The sequence below is a fragment of the Falco peregrinus genome, chromosome Z (genome assembly GCF_023634155.1).
Source record: "Falco peregrinus isolate bFalPer1 chromosome Z, bFalPer1.pri, whole genome shotgun sequence".
NCBI lineage: Eukaryota > Metazoa > Chordata > Aves > Falconiformes > Falconidae > Falco > Falco peregrinus.
In genome coordinates this window covers 71,513,764-71,536,599 of record NC_073739.1, presented here as the reverse complement: position 1 = coordinate 71,536,599, position 22,836 = coordinate 71,513,764, and the positions used below count along the sequence as shown (strand labels likewise).

Below are 22,836 nucleotides of genomic sequence, written 5' to 3'. Positions count from 1 at the left end.
TTAAGAGTTCATTACCAAAAAAAAAAAAAAAAGGATGGCAAATATGACGAAGCAGACTCCAAAACATAATTAGCATATAGAAAGCAAGCTGAATGAAGAAGGAAAATGGTATTTACCAACTTATTTCTTTTCCAAAGTATTGTCTTCTGTAGTTTGGTGCTTGTGAAGAATCTTAAGCTTTCAAATTTGAACAGGAGCATTAGCTTCTATTTCAACTCTGCAAGAGAGACTTTGATCCTGAAAAGTACGAAAATAGTAAGGTAGCTAAATTGTAAAAAAGTGGAATTTGTAGATACATACACAGCTGCATTTTGACTAGAAATCTTTACTGAGACATTACAGAAAAAACACATTTTAATTTGTTTCTAAAAGGATGGAAGATTTTAGGTCTGAATTTAATAGTGTTTTACTTGTTTGATCCTCATAGCTTCCATGACAGCAGACACCTCCCGGAGTTATTTCTTAATTTGTATTTCAAAGTTTTATTTAGAGATCAGCGGAGTAAAAGGTCTTCCTCTCAGAAAAAAACATACTGAAAAGTTCCACCTGTGGCCCTAAAAAGAAAAGAATCATAGATGAAGAGAAAGTGCAAGGAAACGTCCATCTGTGGAAGCAGCAGGCTTGAGAAGAGAGTTCTCGATGATCTTATTCCCATGTATCGGAGTGGATTTTCTTGCTGCTTGGGCTCCGCAGGTGCAGCTCTGGCCAGGCACCTGCTTCTGTCGTCTCCAGCAAAGTGCCAGTTTGGCTCCGACCTTGTGTCTGGGAGGGCTTTGAACTGCCTCTCTGCCCTTCAGTCATTTGCGATGCTTTGGATCAGAAGGCAGTTAAAGAAAGGATTTCCTTCACACTGTTAAAATGGAATGAACTGCTCATCTCCGTTTTCAGTTCCTTTAGCGCCGTGAGATACACTGCTTGAAGAAAGTGGATGAGCCATCTTACTCCTGCAACCCTTCCGTAAGGAATGATCCTTCTTTCATTTATATCTGAGAGCGCTGCACCACATCTCAGATTAAGGGATACGTGATGAAAGACTGTAATGGTCCTTCAAACGTCTTCAACACCTTTTTAATAAACAGCATTCTTCCACCTCGCTCTGCATTTCCTCCCCCACAACATTTTCATCTTCAGACATCTACTGTCCAGATCTGAATCCTCTAGTTTTCTTTACAAACAAGTAAGGCCCCCTAGGCAAACAGGTACACTGTCTTGGTAACCTGTATAACTCAACTGCTAGCAAACTACCATGTTTGTTATCTCCAGTCTTGCCTGGAGAGTGTCTTTTCAAAGGATTAATGTGTTTGTGCATCGCAGCATGTCCATTAGCCCCGACTGTGATTCTGTAACTATCACCCAAAACAAAGGCTGGAGAAAGACAGTTCGAGACTGTGTGAAGGCAGTTTCATGCTTTGGACTGGCCCTCTGAAGGTTTGCCATTTTCATTTGGAGATGATCACTCCCAGTACCAAGTTTTGCACTCTGGCCATTACTGTGGGACAAGCTGAAGCAGGTTTTGGGGACTGCTAAACATACACCACTGGTTTTGATATCTCAGCCCACAGAAACTGTCAGTATTATCCTGATATATGTGTATATGTTTCTTTGAACAATGCCTCTTGATGTTTGTCATGATGCTGCTTCACTTGGAAACATACCTTTTTTTCTTTTTTTTTAATATTACAGTATTGGGTGACAGTAATTAACCACTGGAAATTAACACACTTTTGACTTCCATGAAAATTTCAGATTTCTTCACTACAAAAATAAAAATTACTGCTGTTTGGAGTCACCACACCTGCATCTCTTCAGGCTACCATAACTAACTGGTGACTAGTAAACATATGGGAAATTTTTCTACAAACATGTGGGGGCTGCCAGAACAGCTCTAACAGAACAGCACTATATAGATGAACGTGGTATTTTTCCTTACCTCAGTAAATACGTATCCTTAGTGTCTTATACCAGTGTCTGATTTTGCTAACAAAAGTCTGTGTTCCGTTTATTGCTGCCTGACTATTTGTACTTCTATCAATCACTCAAACTCTTCTAAGATTTCTCTGAACTATTGTACAAGTAAGGTGGGTTTAAAATACCAGGGTAATTTGTGTGGACACACATGTGCAGTCATAGCGCTACACAGCAGTAACAGCACTCCATGCGTAAATCACTTTACAGCAGAAACTAATAAACTCAGTTTTGTTAGATCAGTTTATTGCAACTGTTAAGTTACAAAAATAACTTCATCCATAATGACGTTAAATACTAAATACAAAAGGTAAACCAGTTGTGCAGAGCTGTTAAAATAGAACTTTTTACATATGTATGTTTTTAGGTAAAGTAGCTGACCCAGTTGTTCTTGTTTAGGAGTGCTGGTCTACATTTACAACTGTATTTAGTTCTTGTTGACCTGAAGACATATGGAATGCAAACTACATGTTAAGGAATTGCATTTCGTCTAGGCAAGACCGAAAACAGTAAGAATTTCTGTGCTGCTTAAGAAGAACACCAATGCAAGCCTCAATCCATTTTAAGTACAACAATTATTAATGAAACCAAACACCAGTAACTGGAAGTGCACAGCAGCTGAGAATTTTTTTTCACTTCTCTTCCACATCTGCTACCATAGCCTCGACTGCATTCCAGTCCAGTTTGCTGAGGATACTTCCCGTGCTTTCCGAAACACCATCAGTGTCCACAATGCCGAGAGGAGAGAAACTCACAGGATGCAGTGCAGACGCCTACTGGAGGAAAAGAAGATGAGCTGAGTCACTGCATGTCATTCGTGAACAAGACCTCTGTGCAGCCAGTAGATATCACCCCACTGCTTTGAAACCTCTCCTAATCAAGTTATGTATCTGATTATTCTGCAATAAATGCAATTTATTTTCCTGTTTATGCACGCCCATTAGTGTCTGCTGCCTAGACAGACAACACACCTACGGAGCTGTTACAAAGAACACTGATTTTCAAGGCTCAGAAGAATGACTTTGCTTTTAAAGAAAAAATGTGTTTCTGTTGAATCACCACCATTTATGTGCCTCTGCATCTATCCCACCCACACATTTTGAATAGAAAACCACATTTCAACTAATGCAGAAGAAAACAAAGTGTTAAATGGCAGGCATCAAACCATTCCTAAAATAAGCACACATTCTACCTGAAACAAGGAGTCATGAGTATCCTGAAGTATTCTTTGGATGTCATCAGGCACCGTCCAAGGACTTACTACGTCTCGATCACTCTCTTGATCAACACCTTCCGTCTGAACTGCAGCAGCAACATATGCAGGCTTTTGTTTTGACATTCTGCTGACTCTGTGCTCAGCAGCTGAGGAGAAAACAAGCCAACAACAGCACTGTAACATTTCTTGTCATTTTCTTCTGAATGTCTTGAAACTTCAGCAAGAACAGAAACTCCAAGTTCTAAGAACTGAAGCTATGTGTAAACCCATACAGAACTAGCATGTCCTGTCATCTTGAAATGCTGTGGAGTTATGGTGAGAAAATGCTGCCAGTCCTTCCAGCCTCATGCTCTGACCTGTCTTGCCAGGGCAGAACACAAAGTGGAACAGGACTACACACGGTGCCTACAGCATCCAGGTCCTGTAGTGCAGTTTCCAAAAAGGGACATTACTACTTTATTTGATAGAGGGATAAAACTATATAAATCCTGTATTTGTGGCTTTTAGAAGACATGGAACTTTAGTGAAATTCTTAGCAGTGATGGGATATACTGGAGAAACACATATGAGACAGTGACATGAAATCAGAGAAAGATCATCTTTTATTAGTTTAAAAAGAGAATGTATTTGGACAGGAGAACGACTTTCCACACATACAGAGGTGAGTGAGCAATTCAGGAAAAATGCCTATCTGCTTACTGTTGCTTCTCTCCCTTTCCCGCATTGCCAACTCCAATGAATTGACATTTGACTAGCCAAACAGAATCTCTTATTGTCCCACTAGTATAATTCTGCTGTAAGGGGGAATGGAATCAACCCACAGTATTTCTTAAGTTTCAGATTGATTCTCTCCTTAATCCTTTTCTGTCTGATCAGAAATTCTGCTCTCGTAATCAAGTCCCGCATCTGTTAAAGGATCTGACTAGGAAGAAACATTTATGTGAGGAAACTTTTGTGGATCCACACCTACACGGACAGGCAAAGGAAATAAAGATCACTAGAATCTGGTTTTGTTTTTTTTTAAAAAAACTTCACTCATAAGTTTTTCCACTCTAACTTTATCACAAAATACTATCTTAAACAGATAACGTACAAAGGCATAACAAAGATAATTCCTACATTAAAGAGCTCAGAAAGTAAGCACAGAAAGATAAGGGAGAGGCACAACATTTGTGTACTGTACTGCTAACTAACTTGCTCTCTGTGGGTTTCAGCTGAAAAAGAGACTCAAGTCTTCTGTCCCTCCTGACTTCATAAGCCTGAAATTAGCATATTTGCTTCAGTAATCTCGGAACTGCCATCAGGCTAAAACCACTCTGGAGGTAAACAGAAGTACCCACTGAAAACATTTTGCCAGTTTCTAACGCAAAGGATTTTTATGTGGGGGAAAAAGGATTATTTTTATTATTCTAAACTAATGCTGTATCTCAGGCCTGTGTTCCATAAATTCTATCCAGGATGTATTCTGAAACATGTTCTCTGTGTCTTAGTTTTCCCGTGTATTATGTAGCTGAACAGCACTATGTCATTGCTGTTTGTCACTTACACTGTCTAGAATTAACAGGACAGTTTGCAGCATTTCTCATTCTTCCTCTGGAAGTACTTTTCTGCGGGAGCACAGAGGCATTTCCTGGGAAGACAAAGAAAGCACTTCCTCTGTTAGGTGCAATAGATCAAAACTGCTCAAAAGTCACTTTAAAATTTTAATCTATGAACTAGCTTCCTGGATTACACAGTACTCTTGCTATGGCAAATTGAGCTACTTTGGATTTAGAAAGTGATGGTAAGGAAAGGCAATTCTCATCACTTAACAGGCCAATGACAGCACCAGTCCTTGCAAAAGCCTCAGGACAGGAAACCTCCAGGATTATAAATTTGCCTTTCTATAGAGGTATTGAAGTTCCTCCCTCCCAAAATCTGGCAGTAACATGAAGATCATCTTCAGTGTGTGCTTTCATTCAGAAAGTTCTGCTCTTACCCCTGGACTGTGTTGAACCAAGAGCTGGCATGAGATGGTGTACTTTTTGACTGAAGCTGGGTTTGGCAGCAATTCTGCTCCTTTCTGACAGACTGGGACTGTCTGGATGACCTCTACAAGAAAAACCAGTAACAAAACCCAAATAGTTATCACTGTCTTACCACATACATTCCTCCACACAACTTGGATCTAACAGAGCTTATTTCAGACAGGGCAAAAAGGTCACAGAAGTTACCATCAGCCCACTTAGCTAAGGATCAATATCATACGTTGCTTGTGGGGTCAGTAAGCCTCACCAGAACCAGAACTGCTGGCAATCAGTGAAGACATAGTAATTTGGCTTTACGAAGAGCCAGTTTAGGTGCAAGAAAACTTAATGCTTAAAAGTTACTGCCAATCTTAAAGTGGCTTCCTGCATGATATTCCTTAGTGTTTCTGATTCTGGCAGGGCTGATATACTTAAACTGCCCTTGGACACGACCAGCAGGCTCTGTACAGCACTGACCACATTCAGTTTAATGCTCTATCCTGGAACTTTGTCTATCAAAAAGAGATGCAGAAATATTTAAGTCTGGAAGTTACAAGACTAAGTACACAGTTCCTCTTATTATTCTGGAGAACATAAAACTGTATGTAGAAGAAGAAAATGTATACTGCAATATTCACCTGGATTACATATACACACACATGACATTAATGCCATCAAGTAGAATAAATTTACTATTTATAACAATCAAATATCACCATCTCCTCAAAGGGCAATAAGCACCAAAGTGCAAAAGAAAGAACAAGTAAAATCCTAGGTCATGAAATAAATTAGAAAGGAAGAAAGTAAATCTAGAGTTTGCTGAACTCTTACTAGTCTATATGTGTGCACAGGAGTGGTTCTATTTGCTTCTTGCTTGTTACTAGATGCTCTTAGGATCATTAACTATGTTTCTGGCTATAGTCCAGTGGAATTGCTGTTGAGTGAAATGGGTTAGGACATTGATTACATTGATTACAGAGTTGACTTATTCTGTGCTCTGAAAAGCATTTTTAGGGATCCCTCCAAGATCTGCGCTAATGGTTATAAGAAGAGTGGTGCAAAAACTTAAGACTCCTCTGATCTAGACAAAGTGTACCTGCCAGATTCTGCCAGAACATAAAGCTTCTCTCAAGCTAATCCTATACTAACTAGCTAGAAATTGCAGACAAATTTCAAGTGTGGTAAAGACACCGGTACATCACAGCAGGTGCAACGCTTAAAGCTGTTACCTTTTAGCAGATGCTATACACCTGCTGTACTCTTGAGGTGATCTTGTCCTGGACAATGGTCTACACTCATTTGCAGGTAACACCATTGCTTCAGATAACATTTCATTCATCAGAGAAAGTGCCTGGGATATTCTCACACTGTGATGTTCAGAAAACAGGGCTCTATGGAGAAATAAGATTACATATTAACTCAAGCTATCACTCATCTAATTGCAACTAGTTTGTGAGTCTTGTAAGGCTACACGGTAATCAGAAAAGAAGAACGTATTTTTACAACTTCAGAGAAGATATACTAACCCTTTTAAGATCATTAGCAAAAAGCTAAAACATTTATTAACAATGGATTTGCCAGAATAAATGATTCAATGTTGGGGTGTGTGTGAAAGATACTTGGAAAGTGAAAAATACAGTCAGAGGATGAAACATGTTCAGAGTTTTCCTAAATGGTAAAGCAAACTTGATTTATTTATGCTTTTGGTTGAAATGCCATTCATATCTGAAGTTTCATAGACAAAATAGTTAAAAATACCTCTTCCTTCAGACTAGAAGATCAACATGTAAGAATACCACAAGTTACATTTACAGCAACTTACTTGTCTTTTTCTTCTTTCTTCTTCTGGAATAATTTAATGTCCTTTGAGGTAGGACTATGATGCTGTGCAAGAAAGCATAATAATCATTAACTTATTCTGTATTGTGGTTTCATTCCAATCTCTTGCTCTCAAAATGTAGACCTATCTGACTTGAAAGTTACTGTTTAAGACACTCTCCAGAATGAAAAGCAGTATGAAAGCTTATGTCCCCACCAGGAAACTCGGGTAATATTGGCTCTATAAACTGCCAGTCTCTAAAAATAAGTGAAAGTTTGCAGTCACACTTCCCATAGCTCATATGATTAAAATACTAACATTCCTATGGAGATGTCTTCACTGTCAAGCTCAAAGTCTCATCTTCAGTTTCCTAAAAATCAGTGACATTGCTAACAGTAACTAACCTAAAAAAACATGGCAAGGTTGCACTTTGACCTGTGTTTGCGAGAGTGCAATTTGAGTTTTTTTAATGCTTTCTTCTAAAAATAAACCCACCAAAAGCTGAGATTCCTTCCATCTAACGAGTCCAGTAGAAAAACCTGTAACAAAAGCATCTAGTAGATATTCATGGGTTGGAAACACAGGAGAGGGAGAAAAGCAGGACCCGTTTTTTGTGAATCACTTCTCGCTACACATGTACAAGAGAGCAGCCAGGTTCAACTCTGGCTGTTTAAAACCAGGGGAAATAAATGTATTTCATAGATGAGATCTGTTACCCCAAAAGTGATTACAACTGAATTATTTAGTAACTGGAAACTTCTCTGTATCGCATGTTTGCTGCTTGGGAGCAAAAGCAGTAGAGCTTCAGCATGGAAGAATTTACAGCACACCCTGCATTCAACTGGTGAGTAAAAAGTATAGGGATATATTTGCTATTGCTAGGTCTCATCTTCTGTAACCCTGGAGCTTCCCCTGACTCAGCAGTGTCTTTCCAGGTTCCAAAGGTATCCAGGTGACAAATGGACACTTTAAGACTTCATACTGACTATGAACTTATTTCTGAACTAATCTTGTACCTTTTTCCCTCCCTTCAGTTATTTCCAGCACAGTGCAGATCAGAAGAGATGTATCAGGCCATAAATGTGTTTTCACTAATTAAACTGAAAATTAAAAAAAATTTTGGTAGGGAAGACACTGTTTGCTGAGCCTGTATTGAAACCAGCTTTCAACAAAAAAATAAATCAGGTACTTGAGATATATGCCATATTCTAACATCTCTGCTGACCCTCTTTAATTGCATACATTTCTTTGTGTGTGAATGACAAGGATGGGTCTAGTATCCTCTTGGGTTCGTAAAGGATGCTGGCATCTGAACTCTGCTTTTTAAATTCAGTGGGTGTTTTTGGAAGGTGTGGGGGAAGATGGAAAAAGATGTGAACACATCTTCACAACTCCTGTAGTTACCACTCCCTGACAAAATATAGCTCTTATCAGTGAATGCTACAGTTATGTCCATTACAGTCACGGGGCTGCAATTCCCGAATCTAGAGCTGGGGGACAGGTTGCAACTGCCACGGGCAGGCAGCTGTCGTTACTGCAGCCTGTGAAGAACACTGGAGTATTCGCTTACTGATCACTTCTGACAGAACTATGGCCAGCTCCAATGAAATAAAGTTATACAAATAAAGAACCCATTAAATAGGAAAAAAATCACCAACAGCCTTTGTATTATCTAACCTGAACAATCAACACTCGTACAATACATAACAGTTACTCTTCAAGATACCCATTATTCTTACCACGTTCTTTCTTAGATTGAATGGATTACGCTCCTTCTGTCGCTGTTCATCTCGTTTCTTCACATATTCTCTCATTCTTTCCTTTTGCTTTTTTTTCATCCAGGCTTGTATCTCCTTCTTCTCCTTCTCTGTTCTTTGAGAATGTCCAGCAGGAAAATCATGAACCCTGAGAGCAGATGTAAATGGGAAATAATCTAGCATATCCTTTAAATTGCAAAGAATTGCAACTACACAATACAGTAAAAATACAGCAATCTCTTTAAGTTATGAGCCAGCTGAAAGCATAAGTAACAAACAACAAGAACTTTCTTTTCTGCAAAATTTTGCTTCATAAAATCCTGGCACAAAAGTAATTTCCAAGATGTCTCCTAATTTTTTTCTTATATTTATCAACTACATTCAGGTAATAGGACCAAAGCTTTGAATGTGGACTACCTGTTATTGACTTCATAAGAAAACCACCACAGAAAAAAGTGCAAGTCATTTTGCTTTGATCTTTCATTTTTAAGTATGTATGGTTTAAGTATGTAAAAAGAAAAAAAGACTGATGAGATGCTATTATCCGTTTTGTTCCCTCCCCTCAACCTATGAGTTCCATCACAAGTCTGTCTATACAAAGTAATTTTAAGAACTCTAACAGAGCATACTAACAACAGAAAAACACAGTCAATAAGAAATGCTAACGTAACTTTACCCTCAGAGTTTTTCAGAAATATCTGCAGTAGTCTTTAACATAAGCAGCAGGGTAACAGGTATTTTCTTCACTGTCAAATTAAAACCACTGACCAAAAAATTAAATACGGTATTTTCCAAGAGAAGTGTTTCAATTTCAAATGCCTGATTTTTTGCAGACCTTTTTGAAACTTCTCTCATTTTCAAGACTGGCTGGCTCTAGTAATTCCAGAATCATCAGATATGATCATAGCAAAATGAGATAATCATAGTAGCTGCAGTTCAACTGAAAGCTTATCTATTGAAGCACTGAAAGTCCTCAAGGGATCAGAAGAACTCTGACATATTTGAATATGATTTACTTTATGGCAAAGGGAATTGTCATTATCAGAAGTATTTACAGTCACATGTGAAAACAAGGAAGTGAAATTAAGTTGTCTTTAGGTTTTTGGTCAGGCTTGATTAAACACTACTTGAATGCATTTCTGAAATTTTCAGTAATTATGAAAACATTCATATAATTGCACAACAGCTAGCAACATCTATATGTTGACATACCCATTATTAACGTGTTTGGAATTCTCGAAGGATCAGAAAGATGTTGTGATCTGTGCACCAATTTAGGTTTAAAGTTCTTAAGCTCCTTTCAAAATTTAAATACATGTTAGAACAAGTAGACCAGAGCACAACACTCTACTCTACTTGAATGAATCACTAAACCATCCTGAAACACATTATCTTAAGCTGGTGTGAACTGTTGCACCAACAGAACAGATTGTTTGGCATCCTGAACAGCTGTATTTTTGCCTTGTAAGCAAGCGGTATCACAAACAGGCATAGAAAACACCTGTCATTTCAACCTATCTCATCAAAGAGCACAGCTGATTTTATAAATAACAGTCAGGAAGGTACAGAAATCTCCAGCAGGGAGGAGAACATGACAAGCTGGAGTATGGGGCTGGAAGCTTCTGATGCTGCTTTGCCACTGATGGGAAATTTCTATTCTGCCTTTCAGAACCACTTTAGAATGCTCCAGTCCCCTTGGCTGAATTGAATCTGCTGTACATATAGAGTTCTGCTCCAGTCTATACCTGGTAGGACACGCAAGCAGGAAGGAAAGAATTTCAAAACCAAAATAATAAAAAACAATTAGCACATTTGACAATAATGGCCAGTAAAACAGTGGCTATTAAACAGTTCTAATACTAGTCACACTGACATAAACTCAAATCACATGCTTGCTTCCATTTTTACAGGGTGTGAGCTATGAGAGTAACAACCAGAGTTAAAATGATTTAGCTAATGCATAATAAAAAACAGGCAGAGATTTTCTTAGCCTGTATTTTTGGAAAGCCCAGCTCTGACGGAGACATGTCACCTTCTACTACAAGATCCCTAATGATGTCAGTAACACCACACAGACCAGTAATTTGCAGGGGATCTTCTAAAAAGCTTGAAGTCAGGCAAAGGTAAAAACAAGTCACTAATTTAAAGCAGAACATGCCTGCGAGAACAACAAGCTAAAATCCTTCCTTTCATGCTTAAAATGAGAATATTCAGGTTATCAGAAGCCTTTGGACTGAATTTTCCACCCCCTACATCTCACTGTGTTAGTGCACACAAGCAACACCCAGACAGCGTGTGTACATGCACCACTGTCTTTAAAGTTACCATCCATCACCTTAGCTTCAGTGTCGCCATGTACACTTCAGCCAGCTTTATAGCCTCCCAGTGTGGATGGGACAGCATGAGCGAGACCTGACTAACATCAGGGGTACTGCAGCAAAGAGGGCTTCGAATAAACCATCCAGAAACATGGCCCCATGCAGAGCTGAACTGCCTGAGCTCCACCGGGGTGCGTGAACATGGCTGGTTCAGAGGAGGCTGAGCCTGGCAGCCCAGAAGGCCAAAGCACCCACACGGCAAACCCTGTACTGCCACCCATGCTGAGGTAAGACTGTGGGATGCTCCCGTTTTTGGGAGTCCCAACTCTCAATGACCTTCTGAGCAAGAACCAGTGTTAGTGAGAGAATATTTTTACTTAAATTCTGCCCTCAATAAAAAACCCCAAGGCTCATTTAGTTTATAATTAAAAGCTAGTTTCTTCAAGTTACTCTTTTGAGTAAAAATCACCACCTACTGAAGTTTATTGCCTCATACCCATCCTCAAGGTTATGTAATTGTTCCCTATCTACTTCAGTCACAACGAGCAGCTTCACTTAAAATGCTTTAAAAATAAATGGAACCATTCAGTTTACTGCTATGCTTCAAGAAAAACTGTAACAGTGGGCAGCTGAGCAGAATGACCAGGAAGAAAGGGAAGCCAGCTACTGTTTTCTACTGCACAACTGGATCCAGAAGACTAATGGCAGTTAACAGTAAAAAATCTGTATGTCAGAGCACTTTATTTAATGCATAAGATCATTCCAGTTTTGAAAGCTTCAGTCCGTTGCTTTACACTGGTCATACGGTAACACTTCAAGAACTCTTCTCTAGTTAATAGCTGACCTTAGTAGACAATTGCTAGCAGCAGTTACATGTACTTGTTCGAAAATACAGTGTTTTGCAAATCGGAGAAATAATAAATGCACACAGACAATAGCAACACCTACATTAACAGCTATTACTTGGAACTAAAAAGCAGCTTTGAATGCTTCTGCAGCTTTTGCATAAAGTAACTAATAGGCACTATCAAAGTCAGCGTTAAATGTCTGAAATTCTATTAAGAAGGCTTTCCTTCAGTTTCCAAATGAATGCCTACATTTTTATGTAAGTGATAGTTCCACCTTGACAGTGCCCTTTTTAGTAGGACTTAAACAAATTTTCAACGAAACAGATGTCAAAAATACATACCTATCACTTAGGTCTCTGCATATGTGAAAGCCTGAAACAGAAACAGCCCTTGTTAATAAAAGCCTTGCACTCGCACACAAACTAATATTACATACATTGAACACCCTGTGGGATGAAATGCAGAAATATATTAACCTGAATATACTGACACTAAAAATAAATGAATATTGTACTTCATGACATGGGTTGGATTAACTGGGATCTCAACTCTCTAGAACACAGGAAGATGACAGAGATGGTAAGACAGCTTTGGGAGGAAGCTATGAGTGTACTGTGGCCCTCCGCATACTTTTACTCATGTGCAATTAACTAAATAATTACAAATCAGCAAAGTGATGGGTTTCAGAAATAAACCCAAGGTTACTAATTTTCTTTCAGTAATAGTGAATTTGAGTACAATATAATGTACTTGTAAAAGAGTACAAGTATAATGCACACTGCTGAACTGTTTTCAGGGCTTTGTGATACTGTTCTGTCACGTAATGTATAAACTCATTATCAATGCACATCCATGAAGCCATTCTAAATAATGCAATCTAGAAAGACTGACAACTGACATGAGCTCACTGGCATTATGTAACATTCTGTATAACAGCAATGAGAAAGTATTACACCAGGAAGAAAAGGTTTACTTATTTTTAAAAGAAGAAAAAGAGTAAAATAAGTAATAAAGATTATACTAGAAGATGACTTTATGCCACTGGGAAAGTCAGAAGCAGAGGCTGCAGAGGCAAGGGAGTGTACTTCCAACGCAGAACAACCGGGTACAGGATACTCCAAGTTTAAGCCCTCCTTGTCATCACCTGCAGTATCTTCAAAAATCATGCCCCTTAAATAATGTTCTGATTCCATGAAAAAATAATAAGTATAGTAATTAGTGTAGGCCAACGAAAAAAAACCCAGAATGCAAAAACTATCACTCATACATATTTATTAGTGGCATATTTAGTTTATCTGTCAAACAACAACCTGAACTTAGATCAGTTGTGCCTACCTATGAAAGAGCACCCACCAAAAGCTGTGATGTATGTACTGGTCCTGTACATGTGAACAAAGACCAAATTATGAGTTGCTCTGTGTGAGGCTAATGGACATCTTAAATATTGTCTTACGTATAAATACAGATATAGTAATCATTTTGTTCTACCACTTGGCTTTGTATTTCGTAAGCAGATTAGACTATGTTTTGGTATGAATGTAAAGGGGACCTTAAGCACGTACCCCTAGCATGCTCCTTCTTGGTACAGTATGGTAACTATAAGTAAACAGGTACTACCTAGTCAATTGTTATATAAACAATAAACTACTCAATACATCAGCTCTAGCAAATAGTTAAGCTGATGCAAGCTTTTATTAAAAACGGCAGATATTACAACTAAATAGCCACCAAAGATGCATGAAAAAAGTTTCTTTATATACACAGAGAAAAACATTTGTTTATATATACAGAGAAAACTTGAGGACAAACTTCATATCCTTTCACATCAGCAAGCAAAGCACTCATAAGCAACGTGTTTAGATTTTATGATACAACAGAAATACAGACTATCATCTTTAAAATCTTATACTGAAGTCCTGCATTCTGGTTTTGGAAAACATCAAAATATACAGGTATTTTCAAATGCATTTTCCTTGAAGCAGGACCTGTTAATATTCGTATTTTCTACCTTTGATTTTATTTCTCTCTCTCTCTCTCTCATATTTTTGATTTTTTGTTCAGATTTCAGTAACAACTTTTGGGATTGTATTAAACTTCAACAGTCATTAAAAGTTAGTCAAATTTAATACTCAACTGCAAGTTTACTATCCTGTTAACTGAACACATACCATCATCAATGACTCTAGCATCTTCAGAGAATGAAGGACGAGCACCAAGGTCTGAATTGGCAGCCATTTCAAAATCTTCTATTATTTTCACTAGCTATAAATGAAACCCAAAAACTAAATAACCATACATTCTTCAAGGCATCTCTGAGACTTGCACTGCAGTTATTAACGCAAAGTTTGCTATAAATATATTTTTTCCTCAGAATCTTACAAACATTTTAATGAGGTATACTGATTCAAAACCAAATAAAATAGTTCAGGAATCAAAGTAGCTTAAGTAGATTGATTTCATCTAAAGAGTTCAATCTTGTGGGCCCTTACGCTGAGAAAATACATATGAACTGTATTATTCTTGTGAACAGTTTTACTTCTATTGATCACGTTATTTTTACTTTTAGAGCAGCTGAATTTTCCACTACCTCTTATCTAAAAACCACAGAAAGATAAATATTTCCATGTTCTTCATAGGTCAGGAGTTTCCTGAAGTTCAAAACTAGAAAATGAAAACTAAAGCTGACTAACCTAGACAGAGACATTTCACTGAACATTATCTTTACAAAGAACAGGCCTCAAAACTGATTTCTAGTACCTAAGGAATTGTTATAAAAGGAATGACCAACCAGTGTGCACTGGGTAAAATAGAAATCAGGTGTTTATCTTCAGGATTTGGCCAGATATCCAGAAGTTTTAGAACCCAAATGCAGCAAAATGCCGCAAAGAGTATGCGAAGATTTTTTTTTCTCACTACAGGCTTTTAAAAATCTGGCTAGATAATCACCTTGATGAAGGATGTAAGGGATTAAATAATCCACCATACTTTAGTAACTGTGTGTAGGGGACACAACGAGGTCCTTACATTTCTGTGAATATATGGAAGGACAGGCAATGGACACTATTATTTTGAACCATTATACAAAAAGTAGATGCTGTGGAATTAATACAGTGTTACTGAATTCATTCTGTATTTAGCCAGGTCTACAGGAATTGGAAACTGACTTAGTTTTCTTGATGTGTGAAGAAGAAATTTTTCTTATCAGCTAGGTAAAATCAGAACTACTAGCTCATTTTTAGATCAGTCACTTTCAGTTTACTCTAAACTTAATAAAAAAGTCAAAGTAATGTGAAGAAATAATTGCCAGCATTCCCCATTTCACATACACCTGAAGTCAGCCACACCTGAAAATCTAGGCAACCTAAACCACATACAATATTAAGAGGTCAGTCTGTTAAATAATTGTAACTCTTTATTGTTATTTCTGTCATGACCTATAAAATAGTAATTCCTGAATTATATCAGGTGTAAGATCACCTGAATGCGCTATGTCCAAAATGCATTTATTTCCCTTTTATAGTTAGATTTATAAAGATGTTAAATGCAAGTATTTTATGAAATAAATAGAAACAAGTTCCAGAAAGTCTCATAATACTGTGCAGAGGCACAACTGCAGAAATCTTTGCCAATAAGGTATCCTGCTCAGCCTGAACTTTTGTGCTATTCCATTTTCCCAGTTACAGAGAGATTAAATATATTCTGCCCATTCACTAAGAACATCACCGTTCTGACCAGCATGTGGTCCACCATAAATAACTGTCAGCCAACAGATGCAGCATTAGATGTGAAAGAATCGTATCTTATTCCTGATCTCTCCCAACACATACTAAGCAATTTGAAAATCATCACTCCAAAATTTAAATTGTCCTTAGCTAAATGAAGTTACAGAACGAACTGTTTAGGACACAACAGTTAGCAGCAAGAACTCACCAGTTTAGTATTTCTGAAATCCTCCTCCATATTTTCTGTTATGTTCTGTAGTGTCTGTAATTGCATATCTATTTCCTGCTGCTTTGTGGAAAAGTATTCTTTGCCAATTATTTTGGATGGAAGCCCTGAAGAAGGGAAAGTTCTGTCATCTTCATGTAACATGTTCCAAGTTAAACTGTCTGCAGCAGAATTTGACTTATCTTCCTTTTGCACTTGGCTTGATACGTTTTTCAGATGATCATCTTGAAATAAAAAAAAAAAAAGTGCACTAACATCACTGAAAAAACTGCAAACATTTAAGTAATGCAATTCATTAGGCATAGCTGTGCTATACCTGATAGTATGTTTTAGGAAGCAGGAATCATCACAGAAATCAAATGTATAAACATTTTGATGTGTAAGACTAAAATAGCAGGAGGTGAGTTGGGAAAAGGCTGCAAGTTTACTGTGGAAAAGAGTACTACAACAGAAGTCCATAGCTTTTTTTCTGACGTAAAAATGAAATGGTTTACCTTTCTTCCAAAGTGCCTCGGGTGGAACTGCATTATTAACAGAAGCTGCCGTGTGATCAAGTTTTGCAGTAGATGGAATTTCAAAGTTAGCATTTTGCTGTGCAGTAGCTGTCTCTTCTGCAGACTCAGGTATCATGGGCAAATTGTTAAGGATGTCACTGTCTTCAATGTCAATCACACTGACATACTTATGTTCACTCTAAACAAGAAAAAGACTATGATCAATTATTAAGCATTTGCATACATTGTTTATAGTACATGGTTAACTATTTCCTGTATTTACCTCTTACCACTTTGCATTGAAAGACTTTTTGTTTTGGAGACAAAATAACTACAATCTTCCCTAGGGTGTTACACAACTGTCCCATCCAGATATAAAAAACACAAATTAATGAGGTAAGATAAACAGCACACTTAAAATGTCTTTTAACCATATGTACATTGGATCACTAACCAAATCAGGTGCATCTGACAGAAAGCATGACAAAGGTCTCTCATTCACTTGAGTGGGGAATCTCAGGTTTAAATACATGTCTGGTGGTAGTATCTCAAATGCACTAGATGATTCTGTGAGAAAAGAGTAATAGTATTATATTTACAGTAAAAGCCAGGAAACATCAGACAAAACTGTCTGGAAACAGGTCTACATTCTCTAAATGATAAGGAAAGCTCTGATCAGCACTTCTTTTAAAAACTATAGACAATGTACCTTAATAGTTTTCTTCAATGTTTGCTTCTAACAATAAAGTACTAAATTATTTTTCATTTTGGTGACAAATTAGCAGAAAAATACTCAAAAGATTAAAATTAAAGCAACAAGCTGCAGTCTAAAGTGCTATTTATTTCCAGTTTGCTCCTGAATAGGTTGAAAAAAAATAACCTGCATCTTTACTTGATCCAAATAAATGACACTACTTAGCTAGACAGACCTCTCTAAGAAACTATCTGCAAGAAGTCATGTGATGCAGTAAAATAATCTTCCAAATGGAACAACACTGCTGAATTTTAAAAGAAAGGAAAAATTAGTATCCTCACTTGGTACCGCAGGGAAAATACTTAGCTACTGAATTCTTCTATGTAGTACAGTTTATCAAGGACTTATAAAATGGGGAGAAAACCCACGTCAAAACAAATCTTCTTTAGCTCAAAATCAGTAACCTTCTATTCTTCGTGCTACAAACTGACCCAAAGGATGACTGATGGGAAGTAAAATTCCTACTTGAGACTGGAACACTGTTACTTGGCATATAGCTATTATGTAACTTAGCAGATGAGTAGATCAACTGTATAATCAGTTGAGTTACTACAGCTCCATTTCATGTGGAGCTGTGATCTATCTTAACATCCTACTGGTCAATCCATTTGGTGTACAGAACAGCAACTCCCCAAGACAAAGTGGCACTAAAATCAAGCTAAAATTCACAAAGGTACCACACCATTCAGGAATACAAGAAGATAGTTACGCTACACCATGAAATATTCCAGCCAAACTTTTCATAAACAATATTACGATTATTTCACATTTGGTCTCCAGAAGTCAGACAAATTAGCATCTTCTTATCTACATCCTGCATTAAGTGACTTTGTGTACAAAATCCATGTTAACATTGTAGTATTTTTATAGACTTCCCAAACAACAAATGAAGTAGCGAAAGACTGAAGCCACACCTGACACAGGAACAGAGTTGACTGATTCATTTTTTTGGACTTCAGAAACCTCACTGCAAGCACTGATTCCAACATCCCGATATGATTTGAGCACTTGATAGGAAAAAAAACAAAACCAAAATGCATGAATTTTAAGGAAAGTAAAGACACGGATGGCATTATCTGAATGTGCGTTTCTGATTTCTCAGCTCACAATCAAAGCAAAGTTGGGGGGAAGAGGCAGGGAAACAGTTTCAGTCACATGTAAAACACTGTCTAAAATGCATTTAGATAAAGTCAAGCTAGTTAAAAGGAGCTTTTAGAAAAAGTCACAGCAGAAGTACTTACAGAAAGCATGTAGAAACTCTTACATAATTGCACCAGTAGGATTTTTATTTATAATTATTTCAACTAATACTTTGTAATTTATATTCCAGTATCTTGTGGTTTAATACTTTTTGAAACAAAATGTTACAGCATGAAAAACTCTTTTTCCATTTAAAAATTTACTCTACTTTGGAAGCTGGCCAAATATCACAATTAACAAGATTCAATACTAGAAATAGTTGGTTACTGTAGCACACAGGTAGCACTTACCTGGGTGAGTATTTGTACTTGCATCCTGCGTTTCTGCTGGTTTTTTTCCTGTCGCAGCCATGTAATGTAGATCTGCTGAAGTAGTAATTGCTTCTCCCACTGTGTCTAAAGTATGATAATACATTAAAAAAATGCAAGAATTAGAAACCTATGAAAGCCATGATATTAACTCAAAACTAAGGGCTCCAACAGATTCTTCTTTGCATTTCTCAAAATAATTTTAACCTTTCTCTAAGCATACTTCATGAATGAAGTCTGTATTCCTGCCTTATGAATATGCTACTGTATTGAAACTTACAAGGGTACACTGAACTAAAATCAAGGCTCAGTTTGGACATGTAATTTTAAAATTAAGTATTCTAGTATGCTGTACAGTAACAGTTTGTTTCATATTTTAAAAGGGAACAAATATTTATGATGTGTATACCTTTATTCATGTTTCTACAGAGCTCTGCAAGACACTATTTCTCTAAGGCCAAATTTCAGATAATGGATTGCATTTTTTCCTCTGATAGGACTAAATATTGTGCTGAATTAATGTACTAGAAAGAAACAAATCTTTCTACAGCCATGCCTTCAGTTTGAAAGCTAGAATTATTGTAAACAGTTTCTTTTAAAAAAGCATTAAATTTAATGTAATAGAATATCCAGGCAAATAATACTGGAAAAATATCTTTTAAAAACAAATAAATTGATTTAGAATTTGAAAGCATTCTTCTGATGAATCACATGAACAGAAATCACCAAGAACCATAGTTACTGAAATTCATTCAACGTACTGTTATTATTTCATGAAGTCCACTGTTCATAAACATAAACACAAGATTATCACTTATTTCTAAGAAAATTCAAAATACTTCTAAAATTTTCAGGAGAATTATTGAGTTTACAAATAATTGATATGTGATCTTAAATTTGCCTGCATCTCTCCCCACACCAATCTCCTAAAAACTGACCATACCCAAGAAAGACTAAGTATCTGTTGTACCTCCTGAACGGTTTTCCTGATTCTCTGGGGAAAGATCCCGTAAGACATTATGCTGTAAAGCCCACAGACATTTGAGGTTTTAATATCTTGATGACTACAGAGGGTTTTTTTCCATTTGAAATCTAACAGACTTCTGTTCCTTGATTTATTTTATTTAGGCACTTAAAGCATTAAGAAGATTTGTACTTGCCCACTGAAATGAAAAAACCATCTTGAAGGCATGATGCAGATTTTTCTTGTTGATCCTAACATAAGGAGAAAAAGAACTATCTTAAAAAATAGTTCCAATGCCAATTAAAGGTTTTCTTGATGCTGTTAACTTTTCAACATACCTCTTTTGAGTAATGAGTTGGGAAAAAAATCACTGTAATGTACTTCTCTTACCCCCTTTCTTAATTCTTCCGATCCATCCCAACTTAATGCAGTAACTATGTAAACATTCTTTCCCATATGTACCTTAGGGTGACCTGCAGTAACACAAATTCCTGATTCTTCTTCGAGTATCTCTGCCATACTATAGTTAACATCTCCCAGGTCTGGTGAGGCTCTCCAGCTGTTGTGCTAGGGAGGCAAGTCTCAAAGAAGGTATGGTATGGACCAGAAATAGAGCCTGCTGCGCTGGGTATTGTTCTAGCTTTAAATCTGGTAGTGTTCTAGCCTGAAATTTGGTACTTGCAAAGATAACCCCCAAATATGTTAAAAGATATCAAAAAGGCCCAGGCAAACAAACAGAAGTGCATAAATCAAAACCCAGCCTGACAAAGACTTTGTCTTTCCAGTTTCCTGGCGGAGCCAGAACTCAAGACCTCATACTCCCCATCCTCACAGTTACACTGTCATAATCTAGCCTCATGTGAAGACAGTAATGCCTGGGTCATTTGCCCTAGCATTACTGCTAGACTAAACCTAATTGTTTTTTTAAAAGCTATTAGCATTTGTGTATAAATTTACCTTAATGTACATACAGACAAATACTCTATCAAAACAGACAAGTTCATGTCCCAAGAAAATCAAAAGCAACCTTTGAATACTTCATAAAATTTACAGTAAATGCAAGTATATGAATGAAAGATGGATACCGTTTCTAGCCTAGAGCCTGGGAGAGATTTACATGATTGTTTTGGTTGACAGTTGCCCAATTCCTTCTTTCTTCTTAATACTTGAATAGAAAAAAGCAAAGAAAAATATATTTTTCTATACCCCAGTCCCTGATTCAGCAACCATCACTGTATCACTGCTACTGATGATGGAGTCATCTGGGCAGAAGGACACACTTGGTTTCTGCTTTTCATCTTTGTCTTTCATTTGGTTCTTACCACGCCTTTTTTGTCTGTCAACATATTAATTACAAATCAAAAGCAAGAACTGCACTCAAATAATAAAAATACCTATGATTGTTTTCTAAGGAATATTACTATTAAGAAATAGAGACTGAAATGAAAGTGGGAAAGACAAACACAACTGTTGCATACAGACCAATTCAAAGCACTATTTTCGCCTACCAGAACTGTACACAAAATTGTTGTAGGAACTCATAAATATACTTAAGAATCACACCAAAATCTGTTAATCGTCTAATAATCTATTTACATCAAATAATATAAACTGTGTAACATGTCATAGCTATATTTTGTGCATAATAACATAATCATTACTACATAAAATGCCTGTAGGGAATCTACAAGAAATACACCAGGAAGAAACAAGCCTGTTATCACTGAAACTTCCCAATTAACTATTTTAGTAAAAAAGTTGCAAATTTTCTTTAGTATCTGATAAATTGTATCCTACATAATTATATAAATTATATTACAAATTCTCATAGATTGTAAGACAACAATTGTCGCTTCAAGCATTTCAGCTGGTAATATCAACAGAAGTATTCTAAACTCCAGCTGCAGTTACTTATGTATCAATTTAAGATCCTAGAGTCTGTGTTTCCAGCTGCTGGACTTAAAAGCGTCATAATCAGAAGCGAGTGTTCTGTTCTAGATTCAATGACACCATTAACTCTTCCATAGAAAACACAGATCTGTGAAAAGTCAGGAATCTACTGGCATTACATGAGGACTGAACAGAAATACGCATGCAGCTTAAACAATTTTAACTGCTTGTGCAATCAATTAACAAAGAATAAACAAATTTTGAAAGTAATGAATAACATACCTAGCAAAACAAAATAAAATATTGTTTCAGCAGGAATTTTGCTAATCACTGTCTGGATTCAGAAACAAAGCCTGTACCTTGAATTACATTGGAAGAGTGTAACCCCTTCCTTCTTGAAGATTACTACCAATGGAGATGATATGCAATGAAGACAGTAGCCTATCAAGATTTTATTGTGTAAGCAGCAAAGCATTTCACAGACAGTATATATCGAACAGCCAGATTTAAACCACAGATAGAAGTATGAAAAATATTTCCCCTTTGAATCTTATCAGCCTGGTAACAGCAACAACGCCTTCATGCCCTAACACCATGCTCCTCCTGCTCTACCTTTACTAATATATGTTAATTTATTCTCCTCCAAGAGAATTAAATCTAATTCCACTTTATTTGAAGCTGCTATGGAAACTTTATTTGAAGCTGCTATGGAAACTTTATTTGAAGCTGCTATGGAAACTTTATTTGAAGCTGCTATGGAAACTCCCACTGATTTCAAAGCTAGAAGTTACAGGTTACCAGTAAGTCCTTCAAAATGAAGACCCACTTTAAAAGTTTGGCTTGCCTTTTTCTATGATTCTGCACATCTCTTAGTTCAAATGGTTCAACATCAATTTTTAGTAACTGGATAGGTTCACTTTGGTCTTGTCCAAAGGAAGTACTGGGCACAGTATGACGCTGGTGGCGCTGCTCAAATGCAATGAGATCTTCAAGTGGAATGAATTTTGGTGCCTGAAAATGTTCAGAGAGAGAAAAAAGCAAAAATGAAACATTGATACAGGAAACAGAGAGAGGAAGCCCAGTCAGACTCAATGAAAAGAGCAGGTCCAGGTTGGATCTCAATTATACAAACACAACTCCTGTAGCAATATGTAGACAAAGTGAAAATGTAGAAAAGAAAAATTAACAGCATCAGACCAGAATCTCAGCTAATGTGCACGTGTAAACTATTTCTGAAAGCAAACTAAAAGATATGAATTTTCTCCACACTGTACTTCATTAATATTTGCATTTTTAATGTATGTAGCTCGGGATGAAGGTAGGAACCATGCAATGTACACAAGGGCTGA

The 22,836-nt window shown here is 36.9% G+C and overlaps 1 protein-coding gene across 1 annotated transcript in view; it reads right to left on the bottom strand.

Moving 5' to 3' along the window:
* Positions 1-2,190: 2,190 nt before the first annotated feature.
* The window catches only part of CPLANE1 (ciliogenesis and planar polarity effector complex subunit 1), a 65,986-nt gene continuing 45,340 nt past the window's right edge, over positions 2,191-22,836 (bottom strand). The window contains exons 34-51 of the mRNA XM_055790866.1: positions 22,332-22,498; positions 20,804-20,933; positions 19,794-19,848; positions 18,616-18,720; positions 18,040-18,132; positions 16,826-16,938; positions 16,372-16,570; positions 15,860-16,101; positions 14,098-14,191; positions 12,271-12,301; positions 10,740-10,869; positions 8,746-8,949; positions 7,010-7,071; positions 6,417-6,578; positions 5,160-5,272; positions 4,728-4,811; positions 3,158-3,327; positions 2,191-2,738 (exon numbers count right to left, since the gene is read on the bottom strand). Of these exons, the coding sequence (XP_055646841.1) occupies positions 2,598-2,738; positions 3,158-3,327; positions 4,728-4,811; positions 5,160-5,272; positions 6,417-6,578; positions 7,010-7,071; positions 8,746-8,949; positions 10,740-10,869; positions 12,271-12,301; positions 14,098-14,191; positions 15,860-16,101; positions 16,372-16,570; positions 16,826-16,938; positions 18,040-18,132; positions 18,616-18,720; positions 19,794-19,848; positions 20,804-20,933; positions 22,332-22,498 (2,295 nt within the window). The 3' untranslated portion in view covers positions 2,191-2,597. The remainder of the gene's footprint in view (positions 2,739-3,157; positions 3,328-4,727; positions 4,812-5,159; positions 5,273-6,416; positions 6,579-7,009; positions 7,072-8,745; positions 8,950-10,739; positions 10,870-12,270; positions 12,302-14,097; positions 14,192-15,859; positions 16,102-16,371; positions 16,571-16,825; positions 16,939-18,039; positions 18,133-18,615; positions 18,721-19,793; positions 19,849-20,803; positions 20,934-22,331; positions 22,499-22,836) is intronic.